Here is a 15,703-nt window from a genome sequence, read left to right as displayed (position 1 = left end):
CGGACGGCCCCGGCCCCGCCGCGTCACGCGTGGGGACGGTCACGCGCCCGCGGTGACGCGCAAGGGACGGCCACGTGTCCCCCTGTCACCCCTGGAGATGGCCCGTGCGCCTACGTCATTCTCCTGTACCTCTGTGGGGGCTTCTTCCGTGTCTCCTTTTCTCCTCTGGGGTCAGTTCCGTTTCCCCTCGTCACGCGTGGGGACGGTCACGCACCCACGGGGATGCGCAAGGGACGGCCCCGTGTCCCCCTGTCACCCGTTGAGATGGCCTGTGCGCCTACATCATTCTCGTGTACCCCTGTGGGGCTTTTTCCGTGTCCCCTTGTCGTGTCTGGGGTCAGTTCCGTGTCCCCTGGTCACTCGTGGGGACGGTCATGGGTCCCCCAGTCACACACGAGGGACAGTCACTTGTCCCTCTGTCGTCTGCATGGTTGGCCCCGTGTCCCTGTGTGGTTCTCGGGGATGTTCCCGTATACCCCTGTCACCCGTGGGAATTTTTCCGTGTTCCCTCGTCATATCTGGGGTCAGTTCCGTGTCCCCTGGTCACTCGTGGGGCCAATCATTCCCATGTACCCCTGCCAACCGTTGGGATTTTCCCGCGTCCCTTCATCACATCTGGGGTCAGTTCCGTGTCTCCGGTCACTCGTGGGGCCGGTCACGCACAAGGGACAGTCACTTGTCACCCGTGGTGCTGGTCCCTTGTCCCGGGTGTGGCCGGTCCCGCGGCCCCCGGTCCGCCTCTGCGGGATGGCCCCGCGTCCCAGCGTCCCGCGTGGGGGCTGTCCTGTGTCCCCACCCCGGTCCCGCCCCCCGCCCTTCCCCTTCCCGTTTTGGTCCCGTTTCGGTTTCGGTTCTTGGCCGGGGCGGAGCCTCGCAGCCTCCGGTGCGTGGGGGGGCCCTGCCCCGCGGGGTGGGGGGGCCCCTCCGGGGGGTGGGGTACCCCCACGGGGCTGGGGGGGTGCAGGGCGATCGGGGGGACCCGGTCCGGAGCGGGGGGGGTCTGCCGGGGGGTGGGGTCCCCACGGGGCTGGGGCAGTCCGGGGCGATCGGGGTGTCCTGCCCTGGGGTGGGGGTCCCTGCTTGTGGCTACAGGGGGGTCCCGCCCTGCGGACACGGGGCCGGGGGGGCCCTCGGTACGGGGAGTGAGGGGGGGCACGGGCGGGGGGTTTGGGGAGGGGGATTGGGGTCATGGGGGGGTCCCAGCGGGTTGTGGGGGGAGGGGGCGTAAGGGAACCCAGCCCGAAATGTGTGGGTGCCCCAGGATGGCCGGGGGGGTGCTGGAGGTGCAGGGGGTCCCCCCCGACGCCCCCGAGGAGCTGCTGGTGCTGTACTTCGAGAGCCGGCGGCGCTCGGGCGGGGGGCCCGTGCAGAGCTGCCAGCGCCTCGGACCCCTCCTCTTCCTCACCTTTGAGGACCCCCAAGGTAAGCGTGGGCAGGGGGGCGTGTCCCGGTTCCAGCTGGGATCACTGGGATGGGATTTGGGGGTCTCAGTCCCACTGAGAGCACTTGGATGGGATTTGGGGGTCTCAATCCCACTGGGATTACTAGGATGGGATTTGGGGGTCTCAGTCCCACTGGGATTACTGGGATGGGATTTGGGGGTCTCAGTCCCACTGGGAGCACTTGCATGGGATTTGGGGGGTCTCAGTCCCACTGGAATCACTGGGGTGGAATTTGGGGATCTCAGTCCCACTGGAATCACTGGGGTGGAATTTGGGGGTCTCAGTCCCACTGCGAGCACTTGGATGGGATTTGAGGGTCTCAGTCCCACCGGCATCATTGGGATGGGATTTGGGGGTCACAGTCCCACTAGGAGCACTTGCATGGGATTTGGGGGGTCTCAGTCCCACTGGGAACACTGGGGTGGAATTTGGGGGTCTCAGTCCCCCTGGGATCACTGGAGTGGGATTTGGGGGCCTCAATCCCACTGGCATCACTGGGATGGGGTGTGTGACCATTCCCGGTCCCACTGGGAGCAGTGGCATGGGGTGTGGGGGATCCCAGTCCCAACTGCGAGCACTGGGATTGTGTTTGGAGCTGCCAGCCCCACTGGGAGCACTGGGATAGGGTATGGGGGGCCCAATCCTTACTGGGAGCACTGGGATAGGGTGTGGGGGATTCCAATCCTTACTGGGAGCGCTGAGGTGGGCTGTAGGGCATCCCAGTCCCACTGGGAGCACTGGGATAAGGTGTGGGGGCCCCAGTGCCTATAAGAATCAATGGGATGGGGTGTGGGGGATCCCAGTCCCAACTGGGAGCACTGGTGAGCTGTGCTGTGCCCCCGGGGGATGAGGGGGTGCTGGGTGAGCCCCCAGTGACCCCGGCTTCCCTTCATAGACGCACAGAACGTGTTGGCCCAGGGCAGCCACAGGCTCGGGGGAGCCGAGCTGCAGGTGCGCCCGGCCCCGCCCTGGGACCCCACCCACCTGCTGCTGCAGGGTTTGGAGCCCAGGACAGCCCCCGAGCACCTGGGGACCCTGCTGGGGGTCCCCCCTGGCACTGTCACCCTGTGCCAGGGCTCGGTGCCCGGCTGGAGCTTGCTGCGGCTGCAGGAACCCCTGAGCCCCCCAGGTGGGACTGGGGGCCACGGGGGGACACCGGGGTGGGAGGGGGATGGTGGGGGTGGTGGGTGGGGTTGTGGTGGGCAAAGGAGATGGGATGGGGCTGGCAGGGGGATGGGGGCAACGGGCTGGGGATACAGGGGCTGGGGTGACTGCTGAGGGGTGGGTGGGGGGACAATGGTGACAGGGGTGGGAGTATTGGGGTAGGGGGCTGATGGACTGGGGGTTTGGGGGGGACACCAGGGTGGCGTTTTGGGGCACGGGATCTGCCAGGTGCCCTGGTGCCAGGGGTGGGAGTACTGGGGGGCAGGGGGCTGATGGGCTGAGGGTCTGGGGGGGGACACCAGGGTGGTGTTTTGGGGCACGGGATCTGCCAGGTGCCCTGGTGCCAGGGGTGGGAGTATTGGGGGGCAGGGGGCTGATGGGCTGGGGGTCTGGGGGGGACACCAGGGTGGCGTTTTGGGGCACGGGATCTGCCAGGTGCCCTGGTGGGAATATTGGGGGGGCTGATGGTCTGGGGGGGGAACCTGGGTGGCATTTTGGGGCACGGGATCTGCCAGGTGCCCTGGTGCCAGGGGTAGGAGTATTGGGGGGCAGGGGGCTGATGGGCTGGGGGTCTGGGGGCCACCAGGGTCACATTTTGGGGCCTGGGATCTGCTGGGTGCCCTGGTGCCAAGGGTGGGAGTATTGGGGGGGCAAGGGGCTGATGGGCTGGGGGTCTGGGGGCACACCAGGGTGGGATAGACATCAGGGGTGGGGTTGTGGAGGGCAAAGGTGATGGGATGGAGCTGCCAGGGGGTTGGGGGGCAGTGGGGTGGTGATATAGGGGCTGGGGTGACTGCTGAGGGGTGGGGGGACAATGGTGCCAGGGGTGGGAATATTGGGGTGTCAGGGGGCTGCTGGGGGTTCTGGGAGCACTGGGGTGGTGTTTTGGGGTGCAGGTTCTGCCAGGTGCCGTGGTGGGAGTATTGGGGGGGCTGATGGTCTGGGGGGGGAACCAGGGTGGGAGTATTGGGGGGGGTTGATGGTCTGAGGGAGAAACCAGGGTGGCATTTTGGGGCACGGGTTCTGCCAGGTGCCCTGGTGGGAATACTGGGGGGGCTGATGGTCTGGGGGGGGAACCAGGGTGGGAGTATTGGGGGGGGTTGATGGTCTGAGGGAGAAACCAGGGTGGCATTTTGGGGCACGGGTTCTGCCAGGTGCCCTGGTGGGAATACTGGGGGGGCTGATGGTCTGGGGGGGGAACCAGGGTGGCATTTTGGGGCACAGGTTCTGCCAGGTGCCCAACCCTTGGGCATGACAGTGCCATGGGGATGGTGGCACGGCCACGGTGAGGGTGGTGGCACGGCCATGGGGTGCGGTGGCACGGCCACGGTGAGGGTGGTGGCACGGCCATGGGGTGCGGTGGCAGGGCCATGGTGGGGGGGTGTCAGGGCCTTGGTGTGGGCGGTAGCAGGGCCATGGTGGGGGCGGTGGTAGGGCCATTGGGGTGGTGGCAAGGCCATGGTGGGGGCAGTGGCAGGGTCATGGTGGGGGCAGTGGCAGGGCTGTGGTAGGGGTCATGGCAGGGCCATGGTGGGGGTGGTGACAGGGCCACGGTGAAGGCGGTGGCACAGCTGTGGTGGGAGCAGTGGCTCAGCCATGGTGGGGGTGGTGGCAGCACCATGGTGGGGGTGGTGGCAGGGCCGTGGTGGGAGTGGTGTCACGGACATGATGGGGGCAGTGGCAGGGCTGCGGTGGGGGCGGTGGCAGGGCCATGGTGTGGGTAGTGGCAGGGCCATGGTGGGGATGGTGGCAGGGCTATGGGGGTGCGGAGGCAGGGCCATGGGTGGTGGCTCAGCCATAGTGGGGGCAGTGGCAGGGCCATGGTGGGGGTGGTGGCTCAGCCATGATGGGGTTGGTGGTACAGCCATGGTGGGGGTGGTGGCAGGGCCATGGTGAGGGTCATGGCAGGGCCATGGTGGGGATGGTGGCATGGCTGTGGTGGGGGTGGTGACAGGGCCACGGTGAAGGCAGTGGCACAGCTGTGGTGGGGGAAGTGGCTCAGCCATGGTGGGGGTGGTGGCAGGGCCATGGGGGTGCAGAGGCAGGGCCATGGTGGGGGCGGTGGCTCAGCCATGGTGGGGGTGGTGGCAGGGCCATGGTGAGGGTTATGGCAGGGCCATGGTGGGGGGTCGTAGCATGGCTGCGGTGGGGGTGGTGGCAGGGCCATGGTGTGGGTAGTGGCAGGGCCATGGTGGGGATGGTGGCAGGGCCATGGGGGTGCGGAGGCAGGGCCATGGGTGGCGGCTCAGCCATAGTGGGGGTGGTGGCAGGGCCATGGTGGGGGCAGTGGCTCAGCCATGATGGGGTTGGTGGCACAGCCATGGTGGAGGTGGTGGCTCAGCCATGATGGGGTTGGTGGCACGGCCATTGAGGCAGTGGCAGGGCCATGGTGGGGATGGTGGCAGGGCTGTGGGTGGGGGTGGTGGCACAGCCGCGGTGGGGGCAGTGGCAGGGCCATGGTGTGGGTGGTGGCACGGCAATGGTGGGGGCAGTGGCTCAGCCATGGTGGGGGTGGTGGCAGGGCTGTGGTGGTGGCGGTGGCACGGCCATTGAGGCAGTGGCAGGGCCATGGTGGGGATGGTGGCAGGCCTGTGGTGGGGGTGGTGGCACAGCCATGGTGGGGATGGTGGCAGGGCTGCGGTGGGGGCAATGGCACAGCCGCGGTGGGGGCAGTGGCACAGCCATGGGGACGCGGTGCCAGCGCTGCCGTGCCGCAGAGCTGGCGTCGGCGGAGCAGCGGGCGCGGCAGCGGGGGCTGGCGCTGCTGCGGGTGCCGCGGAGCCCCGCAGTGCTGGTGCGGGCGGCGGGGCCGGCGCTGGGCCGGGACCTGCTGGAGCTCTACTTTGAGAACCGGCGCAGCGGCGGCGGCCGAGTGAGCGACGTGCGGCTGCTGCCAAGCGGGCACGGGGCCATCGTCACCTTCCAGGAGCCGGCAGGTGAGGGGATCGTGCCAGGGCTATTTGCACAGGAATAGGGTGATCATGGGGGCATGGGAGTGGGGTGCCAAGGAGGTCACGGTGCCCTCGGTGTGTATTGGGGTGGTGAGGTGTGCATGGTGCCATTTGCAGTGGAATAGGATGATCATGGGTGAATGGGAATGGGGTGGTGAGGTGGGCACGGTGCCATTTGCACAGGAATGGGGTGGTCAGGGGGTCACGGGAATGGGGTGGTGAGGTAGGCATGGTGCCCTCCGTGCGCAGTGGGGTGGTGAGGTGGGAGTGGTGCCCTCAGTGGGGAATGGGGGGGTGAGGTGGGCATGGTGTCCTCGGTGTGGAATGGGGGGGTGAGGTGTGCATGGTGCCATTTGCACAGGAACGGGGTGTTCAGGGGGGCATGGGAATAGGGTGGTGAGGTAGGCATGGTGCCCTCAGTGCGCAGTGGGGTGGTGAGGTGGGAGTGGTGCCCTCAGTGGGGAATGGGGTGGTGAGGTGGGCACGGTGCCCTTTGCGCAGGAATAGGGTGATCGTGGGGCATGGGAATGGGATGCCAAGATGGGCACGATGCCCTCAATGCGGAATGGGGTGGTGAGGTGTGCACAGTGCCATTTGCACAGGTACAGGGTGATCATGGGTGCATGGGAATGGGGTGCCAAGTTGGGCGTGGTGCCCTTGGTGTGGGAATGGGGTGCCAAGGTTGGGATGGTGCCATTGGTGTAGGAATGGGGTGGTGAGGTGGGCACGGTGCTATTTGCTCAGGAACAGGGTGATCATGGGTGCACGGGAATGGGGTGCCAAGGTGGGAACGGTGCCCTCAGTGCAGGAACAGTGATGAGGTGGGCATGGTGCTATTTGCTCAGGGATAGGGTGATAGGGTGATCATGGGGGCATGGGAAGGGGGATCCCAAGTTGGGCATGGTGCCCTTGGTGTGGGAATGGGGTGGTAAGATGGGCATGGTGCCATTTGCACAGGAACGGGGTGTTCAGGGGGGCATAGGAATGGGGTGGTGAGGTGGGCACAGTGCCCTTGGTGCACATGGGGTGGTGAGGTGGGCGCGGTGCCCTCAGTGTGGGATGGGGTGGTGAGGTGGGCCCAGTGCCCTTTGCACCAGAATGGGGTGATCATGGGTGCATGGGAAGGGGGGTGCCAAGGAGGACATGGTCCCCTTGGTGTAGGAATGGGGTGGTGAGGTGGGCACGGTGCCATTTGCACAGTGTGATCATGGGATCACGGGGAACCTCTCTGTGCCACCAGCTGCCTGTCCCTTTGTCCCCCACAGCCGCAGAGCGGGTGCTGCAGAGGCCACACCGGCTGCAGGACATGGTGCTGGAGCTCACCCCCCACTTTCCCTTCCTGGAGCTGCTGGAGGCGAGCACGGATGTGCCCCTGGACGCTGTCCCCGCTCCAGACAGGGCCTCTGCTGCTGACATGGAGCCCCTGCTGGTCAGGGAGCCCTTGCTGGACACAGATTGCCCGCCGGACTCAGCGCCATCCTCAGACCCCACCGTGGCACACACGAACCCCCCACCAGACACAGCGCCAATATCATACCCAGGGCTGGGGCAGCCCCCCGCCACCTTCCCCAGCAGGGACAAGGACACAGAGGGGTTCCAGGCTGTGCCCAGCCAGGCCCAGCCCCCCAGGCCCGTGTCAGGGGTGGTCCAGGAGCCGGGGTCGGCGGTGCCAGCGCAGGACGAGGCGCTGGTGCCAGCGGAGCCAGGAGCCATGCGCTACCTGCAGCAGCACTACCAGGACATGCTCAGCAGCGTCCCCGAAGTGTCCCTGATGCCGCTGGAGGGGGGGGACATCTCTGGGTTCCGGGTGAGCTGTGGGCAGGGGGAGGAGAAGTCATGGAATACACAGAATGACTAGGTTGGAAGAGATCTTAAAAGATCATCGAGTGCAGGGGTGTGGGCAGGTACACGCAGGTGTACACAGGTGTGGGCAGGTACAGGCCACAGTGCAGGGAGGTGCGGGCAGGTGCAGGCAGGGGTGTGGGCAGGTGCAGGCAGGGGTGTGGGCAGGTGTAGGCAGAGGTGTGCGCAGGTGTAGGCAGGAGCAAGCAGCAGTGCAGGTAGGTGTGCTAGGTGTGGGCAAGTGCCGGCAGTGGTGCAGGGAAGTGCAGGCAGATGTGGGCAGGTGTGGGCAGGTACAGGTAGGTGCAGACAGGTGTCAGCAGGTGCAGGTAGGTGTGGGCAGGTGTAGGCAGGTGTGGGCAGGTACAGGTAGGTGTGGGCAGGTGCGGACAGGTGTGGGCAGGTACAGGTAGGTGCAGACAGGTGTCAGCAGGTGCAGGCAGCAAGCAGTGCAGGGAGGTGCAAGTAGGTGTGGGCAGGTGAAGGCAGGGGTATGGGCAGGTGCGCGCAGCAGTGCAGGCAGGTATGGGCAGGTACAGACAGGTGCAGGCAGGGGTGTGGGCAGGGGCAGGCAGGAACAAGCAGCAGTGCAGGTAGGTGTGGGCAGGTGTAGGCAGGTGCAGGCAGCATTGCAGGCAGGTGTGGGCAGGTACAGACAGGTGCAGGCAGGGGTGTGGGCAGGGGCAGGCAGGAACAAGCAGCAGTGCAGGTAGGTGTGGGCAGGTGTAGGCAGGTGCAGGCAGCATTGCAGGCAGGTGTGGGCAGGTACAGACAGGGGTGCGGGCAGGGGTCTCTGCTGCGCTCCCACCTCCCTGTGCTCACAGCACGTCCTGGTGCCAGATGCTGCCAGCCCCGTGGTGCTGCCCATGCTGCCTGCAGGTGATTGGGGAGCAGAGCAGGCGCTGGTGCCCAGGTGCTGACCCTTTGCCCATCTGCTGACAGGTGAGCGGGGAGCTGAGCCGGTGCCAGGCCATGGCAGATTTCCTGCAGAGCCTGCTGGACTCTGTGGCCTCACACCCCACAACCCTGCGCTTCCCTGGGGTTGCCCGCTTCCTGTGGGACCTGGCTGGGCAGAGCCTCCTGCAGCAGCTGGAGAGCCGTTTCCAGTGCGTGATCCAGCTGGACGGTGAACCCTGGAGCCCTCCAGATCCCCAGGTGCAGCTCGTGGGGAGGGGTCTGGCAAGCAGGTGCCATTGTGCTGGTCCCTGCTGTGCAGCGTTGGTGATGCCACCCCTTGATCCCCACAGCTGGAACTGGAGGAGCTGCTGCCCCCAAGCAGGGATCCCCGGCCACACTCCTGGCACCAGGACCTGCCTGAGGGCCACAATGCCACTGCTGATGGCAATGGTGATGGTGGTGACCACGGCTTCCTTTCCAGCGCAGGTGAGGGGCGAGGGTGCCACTTTGGTGCCCGCTCTCCGGGTGCTGCAGTGGGATGAGGGGGCCACGGGTGCTGGTCCTCCCCCAGGACATGGTGGGGGGGACCTCATGGCTGACACCCCGCTGCTCCTGCAGAGGAGATCAAGGAGGTGCTGGCAGCACTGCGCCCGAGCGACACTGATGACCGTGGCAGCCCCGACCCGTGGCCTGACACCGTCCCCGGCGATGAGTGGGACCCCAACGCTGCGTTCATCTGTGCTGCCGGTGGCGATGGAGCCAAGGAGCTGCTGTCGGACCACAGCATGGAGGAGGAGGAGGAGGTGCAGATGGCTCTGGCCATCCAGTACTCCATGGACCACGCGAGGGACGAGCAGGAGGAGCTGGCACGCGCCACCGCTCTGTCCCTGCGCTCCTACAGCCGGGAGCAGGAGCAGGAGCAGGCCCAGGAGGATGCCGGGCTCCTGGCCGCACTGGAGGCCTCGCTGGAGGAGGCGCTACTGGCGGCAGATGTGGCACGGGTGACAGTGTTCTGCTCCTCCGAGCAGGACGCCTCGGTGGTGGCGCGGGAGCTGGAGCGGGCGCTGGCGGGGCGGCTGCGGGCGCAGGACGTGGTGTGCGAGCAGCTGCGGGCGCTGCCGGCCGCCGGCCGCTGCGCGCTGGCCCTGCTGCGGTGCCGGCACGCCGTGCAGCTCAGCCTGCGCGGTGACACTGCCACGCTGCACGGCTTCGCCGACTACACGGCCCCCGCCGCCCGAGACCTCGCCTCGCTGCTCCACCGCCTGCCACCGCCGGGGCACGGTGCCACCGCTGCCGTTGCTGACACTGCAGCTCCCGCTGTCACCGCTGCCACCACGCAGTGGGTGCGCTGGGACCCCTCTGGCATCGCTGTCCCCTACGCCCCCGAGGCAGCGGTGCTGCTGGAGCAGGCCTGGTCACGCCAGGAGCGCCGGCTGGATCTGGTGCTGGATGGGCGGCCCTTCACCGTGGATTTGGAGCGCATGGAGGAGTTCGACATCGGCAGCGCCCGCGCCGTGCCCGTCTGCCGCAGCCAGCCCCCGCTGGACAGCGCCTTCTTCCTGCTCGGTGCGTGTGGGTGCCGTGGGGCCAGCCCTGCCCCTCGCTGCGCCCACGCTCACCGGGGCTTTGTCCGTGTCCGGCAGGGCCAGAGGTGGCTGGGCTGGAGGAGGAGGTGCGGCTGATGGCGCTGGCTGAGGACTCGGAGGAGTTCACTGACACTGTGCGCTATTTCTGCGGGACTCTGGAGGAGCTGCACAGCCAGATCAGCATTGTGCAGGTGGGGCTGGGCATGGGGGACCCCCAGGGTGTCCCCGTGGCACAGCAGTGAAACAGCGGTGCCCAGCAGGTGCAGAAGCTGATCCACCCGGTGCTGTACAAGCAGTACCAGCTGAAGAAGGGCAGCGTGAAGCGCGCCTGTGCCGCCGGCACCGCCGTGGAGCGCGTCCTCTTCCACGGCACCACCAAGGCCTCCAGCTGTGAGATCTGCCTGCACGGCTTCAACCGCAGCTTCTGCGGGAAGAACGGTGAGCGCCGGGCACGTGTGGGGTGACCACGGAGTGCCCTTGGTGTGGAAACAGGGCGCTAGGGAAGGCACGGTGCCAGCAGCATGGAAACAGGGCACCGGGGGGGGGCACGGAGCCATCAGCATGGGTACGGGGTGTCCATGAGGCCATGGTGCTGACAGCACGGGAACAGGGCACTGGGTGCCATTGGCATGGGAATGGGGTGGTGAGGTGGGCACAGTGCCCCCAGTGTGGGAACAGGGTGGTGAGGTGGGCATGGTGCCATTTGCACAGGAACAGGGTGATCATGACTGCATAGGAATGGGGTGCCACGGTGGGCACGATGCCCTTGGTGTGGAATGGGGTGGTGAGGTGGGCGTGGTGCCCTCAGTGTGGAAAGGGGTGTTGAGGTGGGCACGGTGCCATTTGCACAGGAACAGGGTGATCATGGGGGCATGGGAATGGGGTGCCAAGGGGGGCATGGTGCCCTCTGTATGGGAATGGGGTGGTGAGTTGGGCACGGTGCCCTTGGTGTGGAATGTGGTGGTGAGGTGGGCATGCTGCCATTTGCAGAGGAACAGCATGATCATGGGTGGATGGGAAGGGGGTGCCAAGGAGGGCACAGTGCCCTTGGTGTGGAATGGGGTGCCAAGGAGAGCACAGTGCCCTTGGTGTGGAATGGGGTGCCAAGGAGAGCACAGTGCCCTTGGTGTCGGAATGGGGTGGTGAGGTGGGCACGGTGCCATTTGCAGAGGAACAGGGTGATCATGGGGGCACAGGAATGGGGTGCCAAGGTGGGCACGATGCCCTTGGTGTGGAATGGGGTGGTGAGGTGGGCACGGTGCCATTTGCACAGGAACGGGGCAATCACAGATGGACAGGAATGGGGTACCAAGGTGGGCACAGTGCCAGCATTGTGGAATTGGGTGCTGGTGGAGCCCTGGGGTGCCAGTGTGGTCCCGGTGCCGCTGGCACAGCCCCCATGCCCCAGCTGATGCCCGTCCCCGCAGCCACACTCTACGGCTGCGGCGTTTACTTCGCGGCGCGCGCGGTCATCTCGGCGCGGGACCGCTACTCACCTCCCAGCGCCGACGGCACCAAGTTCATCTTCATGGCCAAGGTGCTGACCGGGGAGTTCACGGCCGGGCGGCCGGGGCTGCAGGCACCCCCTCTCCGGGAGGGCTCCGGGGTGCCCCTGCGCTACCACAGCGTGGTGGATGACCCGCGGCAGCCCGACATCTTCGTCATCTTCAACGACACCCAGGCCTACCCCCAGTACCTCATCACCTGCCGCAGCCTCCACGGGGGCCCCCTCTGAGCTCTCTGAACCCCCCAGCAGGGGCTCTGCCTCAAGGACCCCTTTTTATCCTCTCAGCGTCCCCTAGCACTGGTGCCAAAGCAGGGGTTACGGTGTCCAGGGGCTCAAGGTGTGCAGGTTTGTTCCTGCCCTGCCCGGGAGCTCAGGGTAGGGGGATCCTCACTTGGGGACACTCCTGGGCACCCTCGTGCCAGGGCAGGAGGTGGGCAGGAGGACTTTGGGTCACCCGTGTGACGCTAGTGAAATTTGGAATAAAGCTGCAAATAAAATTTGGGATTTTAAATAAATTGGAGCCTTTTACATGGCTGAGATTGAGGGGGGACGGGGAGAGGGGAGGGGAAGTTCCAGTCCCAACTGGGAGCACTGGAATAGGGGGAATGTCTCAGACCCAGCTGGGAGCACTGGCATTGGGATGGAGGGGGTCCCAGTCCCAACTGGGAGCACTGGAATAGGGGGAATGTCTCAGACCCAGCTGGGAGCACTGGCATTGGGATGGAGGGGGTCCCAGTCCCAACTGGGAGCACTGGGAGCTGGGGTCAGGCAGGAGCCTGGCTGTGTGTGCGTGCTGTGTCCCCCTGTGAGGTGGCTGTGCTGGGTGGTGGCTCTGGGCACCCCAGAGCTGGACTTGGCCACTCCTGCACCTCTGCCTGTTCCCTGCACCCTTGCTGCTCCTCACCTGCTCCCTGCCTGCACCCTACCTGCATCCTGCTCCCTGCCTGCTCCCCACCTGCTCCCTGCTTCCTCCCTCCTCCCTGCCTCTTTCCTACCTGCTCCCTGCTCCCCACCTGCACCTCTGCCTGTTCCCTGCACCCTTCCTGCTTCCCACCTGCACCCTGCCTCCTCCCTACCTGTTCCCCAGCTTCCTTGCCTCCTCCCTACCTGCATCATGCTCCTTGCTTCCTCCCTGCTCCCCACCTGCTCCCTCCCTGCACCCTACCCGCATCCATCCTGCTCCTCACCTGCTCCCTGCCTCCTCCCTACCTGCATCCTGCTCCCTCCCTGCTCCCTGCCTGTTCCCCTGTCCCACTGCACCCCGAGCTGTGCTGGGGGGCACCCGGGTGCCCACCCTGTGGGCGTGGGCAGACCCTCTGCTGCCCACCGGGTGAGGCCCTCCAGCAGGCAGGGGGAGGCAGGGGTGCCCAGCGTCCCCTCCGTGCCCGTGTTGCCCACTGAGATGCCCCAGGTGGGTGAGGGCAGGGCTGGGGGTCTCGGTGCCCCTTTAGGGACCCCACACGGGGTGGGCACAAGGGTGACACCAGAGCCCCGGCCCCGCGGGCACGGGCGGTTCCCGGGCAGGGTGCGGTGGAATCGCGCCGGCGTGTGCCAGCCCCGCTGACGTGTGCCAGCGCTGGGATCCCGGCGGGCATCATGCCAGCCGTGCCAGCGCCGCGCACGTGGCGCCAGCCCGGCTCCCCGCGGAGCGCCGGCGGATGGAGGTGAGAGCCCTGAGGGGTCCGGGGTGCAGGAGGGGTCCTGGCCGCACGCCCACCCCCTCTGCGGAGTCCGGTGCCCCGCGCCCCGCGGGTGCCCCGGGCGGGGAGTGCCCGGCGCTGCCGGTGCCAAGCGTGCCGGACCTTTGTCCCCTGACGCCGAGGGGCCCGCGGGGCCCAGCGCCGCTGAAAAGGGCCCTTTGTCCGGCTCTGGCCGGGGGATTCGCTCCCTGCGCCCGTGCCGGCACCGGCACATGACCGCGGAAAGAGCGGCTGCGCCAGCACCGGATCCGGACGGACGGAGCGAGCGGCAGCCCCGGTACGGCCGCAGCGAGAGCGGGTGGGGGGTCTGAGCCTTGGCCCCCTCACGGCAGGTACCACGGTGGGGACAGAGTGTCCGGGACAGGGTCCCGACCTCGGCGCTGCCGGTGCCACCTTGCACCGCCCCGGTGTCGGGTCCCGGGGGGTCCTCACGCCTCCCCGGTCCGGGGTCCTGGGTGGTCTCTGAGCCCCGCGGGGTGGGTGCGGTTGGGCTGGGGTTGCCGGGCTCAGTTCGGCCCGCTATGGCCCCGATGGGGCTGGGGGTCGGGGGGCTGTGCTACGCCGGCAACGGGATGTGGCGGGGGGCACCGGGGGTCTTTGAAGCCCCCGAAACCCCCCAGTGCGTGTGTGTGTGTGTGTGCGTGCGTGCACAGGTGTGTTCTCTGTGCACACTGCGGTGCTTGCGCCGGGGCGTGCCTGCAGCCAGCCGGGGCCGGGCACACCCGTGTCCACCCGTGTCCACACCCAGGGGTGCTCACGCACTGGGGGGCTGCACACACGCCTGTTCTCCACTCCAGCTCCCTTTCCCGGTACCGGCTCCGGTTCCTGGCGCCAGCTCTGGTTCCCAATGGCTCCAGCTCCTGGTACCAGCTCCTGTTGCTGGCACCAGCTCCTGTTCCTGGTACCAGCTCCTGTTCCTGGTACCAGCTCCAGCTCTCGGCACCAGCTCCGGGACCTGGCAGCAGCTCTGTTTCCCAGCACCAGCTCTGGATCAAGGCACGGGTTCCCAGCTCTGGTCCCGGGCACTGACCCCAGTCCCCAGACCCATCTCCCCACAGGGGATCCCCGGCTCCCCAGCCTCCCCAGCCGCCAGACCAGACGTTCTGCTGCAGCTCTGGTGGCTGGAGCCGTGCTCTGTTCTCCGGCCAGAAGAGAGGCTGGTGGCCGGCAGGGTGTGAGCACAGCGCCGGAGCCGTGCCAGGGCTCCCATCCCACCCCTCCGCCACCGCGCTCCCCTGGGCTCTGAATGCGGCGGCCGGCGGGGGCCGGTGCCACCGGGAGAGGTGCCGCTGGTGGGCCAGCGGTGTGCCGGTGATGCGGCCGCGCTGGGCCGGTGCTGGGCCGGTGCTGGGCCGGTGCTGGGCCGGCGCTGGGCCGGTGCTGGGCCAACAGCTGAGCGGCCAGCCGGGGCGGGCACCGCCGAGCGGCTGCGGGACTTCCCTGCGGGAGCGCGGGGCGGAACCAGCTTGGCTGGGAGCGCTGGGCGGGGTTCGCCCTCTCCACACTGGTTGCAGTGGTGAGGGTTAACCCTCTCCGTATTTGGTGTACTGGTCACAGCTACCCTCTCCGGACTGGGTGTACTGGGTGTACTGGTCAGTTAACCCCTGCCTGCTCGGTGTACTGGGAGCACTGGACAGGGTTAGCCCTCTCCATACTGGATGTACTGGGGAGAGTTAATCCTCTGCGGATTGGGTGTACAGGGGAGGGTTAACCTGCTCCGTACGGAGTGTGCTGGGTGCGCTGGTCACAGTTAACCCGTGCCGTGCTGGTTTTACTGGGCGCGCTGCTCGGGGTTGGCCCCTGGTTCTGGCTGTACCGGGAGCACTGGTCAGGGTTGGCCCCTGGTTCTGGCTGTACTGGGAGCACTGGTCAGGGTTGGCCCCTGGTTCTGGCTGTACTGGGAGCACTGGTCAGGGTTGGCCCCTGGTTCTGGCTGTACCGGGAGCACTGATCAGGGTTGGCCCCTGGTTCTGGCTGTACTGGGAGCACTGGTCAGGGTTGGCTCTTGGTTTTGGCTGCACTGGGAGCACTGGTCAGGGTTGGCCCCTGGTTCTGGCTGTACTGGGAGCACTGCTCGGGGTTGGCCCCTGGTTCTGGCTGTACTGGGAGCACTGGTCAGGGCTGGCCCTTGGTTCTGGCTGTACTGGGAGCACTGGTCAGGGTTGGCCCCTGGTTCTGGCTGCACTGGGAGCACTGGTCGGCGTTAATCCTTCCCGCGCCGGGTGCCCGGGGGTGCCTCCCCCGCGGGGTGCGCCGGTTGTGGAGGGTGGGGCGGTGAGATAAGGCGCCCCCCGCTGCCCGCCCCCCGCCCCGCCCCTGCCGCGAAGCCGGAGCCGGTGCCGGTGCCGGTGCGGGCGGAGCCCCCGGGGCCATTTTCCCCCGGAGCCCCCGCGGTACCGGTGCCGGTGCTCCCCGCCGGTGCCGCATCCCCTCCGGAGCCCTCCCGGTGCCGGCGCCGTTTCCCCCCCCGGTCATGCTCCCCCGTCGCGTCTTGGCGGACATCGTGGCGCTCGGTGAGTCCCCGCGCGTGGGACCCCCCTCGCCCACCCCGCCGTGGAGCCGGGAGGGAGGGGGGGGGGCTTGGAGGATGCTGAGGGGCTGCCGCAGGGCTTGG

At 67.5% G+C, this 15,703-nt stretch overlaps 1 protein-coding gene across 3 annotated transcripts; it reads left to right on the top strand.

Annotated features, from left to right (window-relative positions):
- The first annotated feature begins 850 nt into the window (after nt 1-850).
- PARP10 (poly(ADP-ribose) polymerase family member 10) lies at nt 851-11,871 on the top strand. 3 transcript variants are annotated; one of them, XR_014616285.1, is made up of 11 exons: nt 851-883; nt 1,262-1,422; nt 2,338-2,571; nt 5,324-5,542; nt 6,823-7,364; nt 8,342-8,554; nt 8,647-8,782; nt 8,915-9,862; nt 9,940-10,073; nt 10,143-10,671; nt 10,710-10,824. XR_014616285.1 is itself a non-coding variant. In XM_084208916.1 (11 exons), the coding sequence occupies exons 2-11, from the start codon at nt 1,263-1,265 to the stop codon at nt 11,615-11,617; spliced, it is 3,072 nt and encodes a 1,023-aa protein (XP_084065042.1). In that variant the 5' UTR covers nt 851-883; nt 1,262; the 3' UTR covers nt 11,618-11,871. The 3 variants fall into 3 exon arrangements, 2 of the variants coding, with proteins under 2 accessions (XP_084065042.1, XP_084065041.1); XM_084208916.1 differs by lacking the exon at nt 10,710-10,824 and adding an exon at nt 11,310-11,871 and having other exon boundaries at nt 10,143-10,320; XM_084208915.1 differs by lacking the exon at nt 10,710-10,824 and adding an exon at nt 11,156-11,871 and having other exon boundaries at nt 10,143-10,320.
- The last annotated feature ends 3,832 nt before the right edge of the window (nt 11,872-15,703 follow it).

This window comes from Fringilla coelebs (genome assembly GCF_963513975.1).
Source record: "Fringilla coelebs genome assembly, chromosome: 1".
In the NCBI taxonomy this organism is placed as follows: Eukaryota; Metazoa; Chordata; class Aves; order Passeriformes; family Fringillidae; genus Fringilla; species Fringilla coelebs.
Note: the sequence above shows the minus strand (reverse complement) of the source record. Positions and strands in the feature narration are given on the sequence as shown.

Excerpts from the sequence above, each read along its gene's own strand:
- PARP10 (XM_084208915.1), top strand. The coding sequence starts at position 1,263 with ATGGCCGGGGGGGTGCTGGAGGTGCAGGGGGTCCCCCCCGACGCCCCC. Across the intron at positions 7,365-8,341 it reads GGGACATCTCTGGGTTCCGG|GTGAGCGGGGAGCTGAGCCG; the intron begins GTGAGCTGTGGG and ends ATCTGCTGACAG. Across the intron at positions 8,555-8,646 it reads GGAGCCCTCCAGATCCCCAG|CTGGAACTGGAGGAGCTGCT; the intron begins GTGCAGCTCGTG and ends TGATCCCCACAG.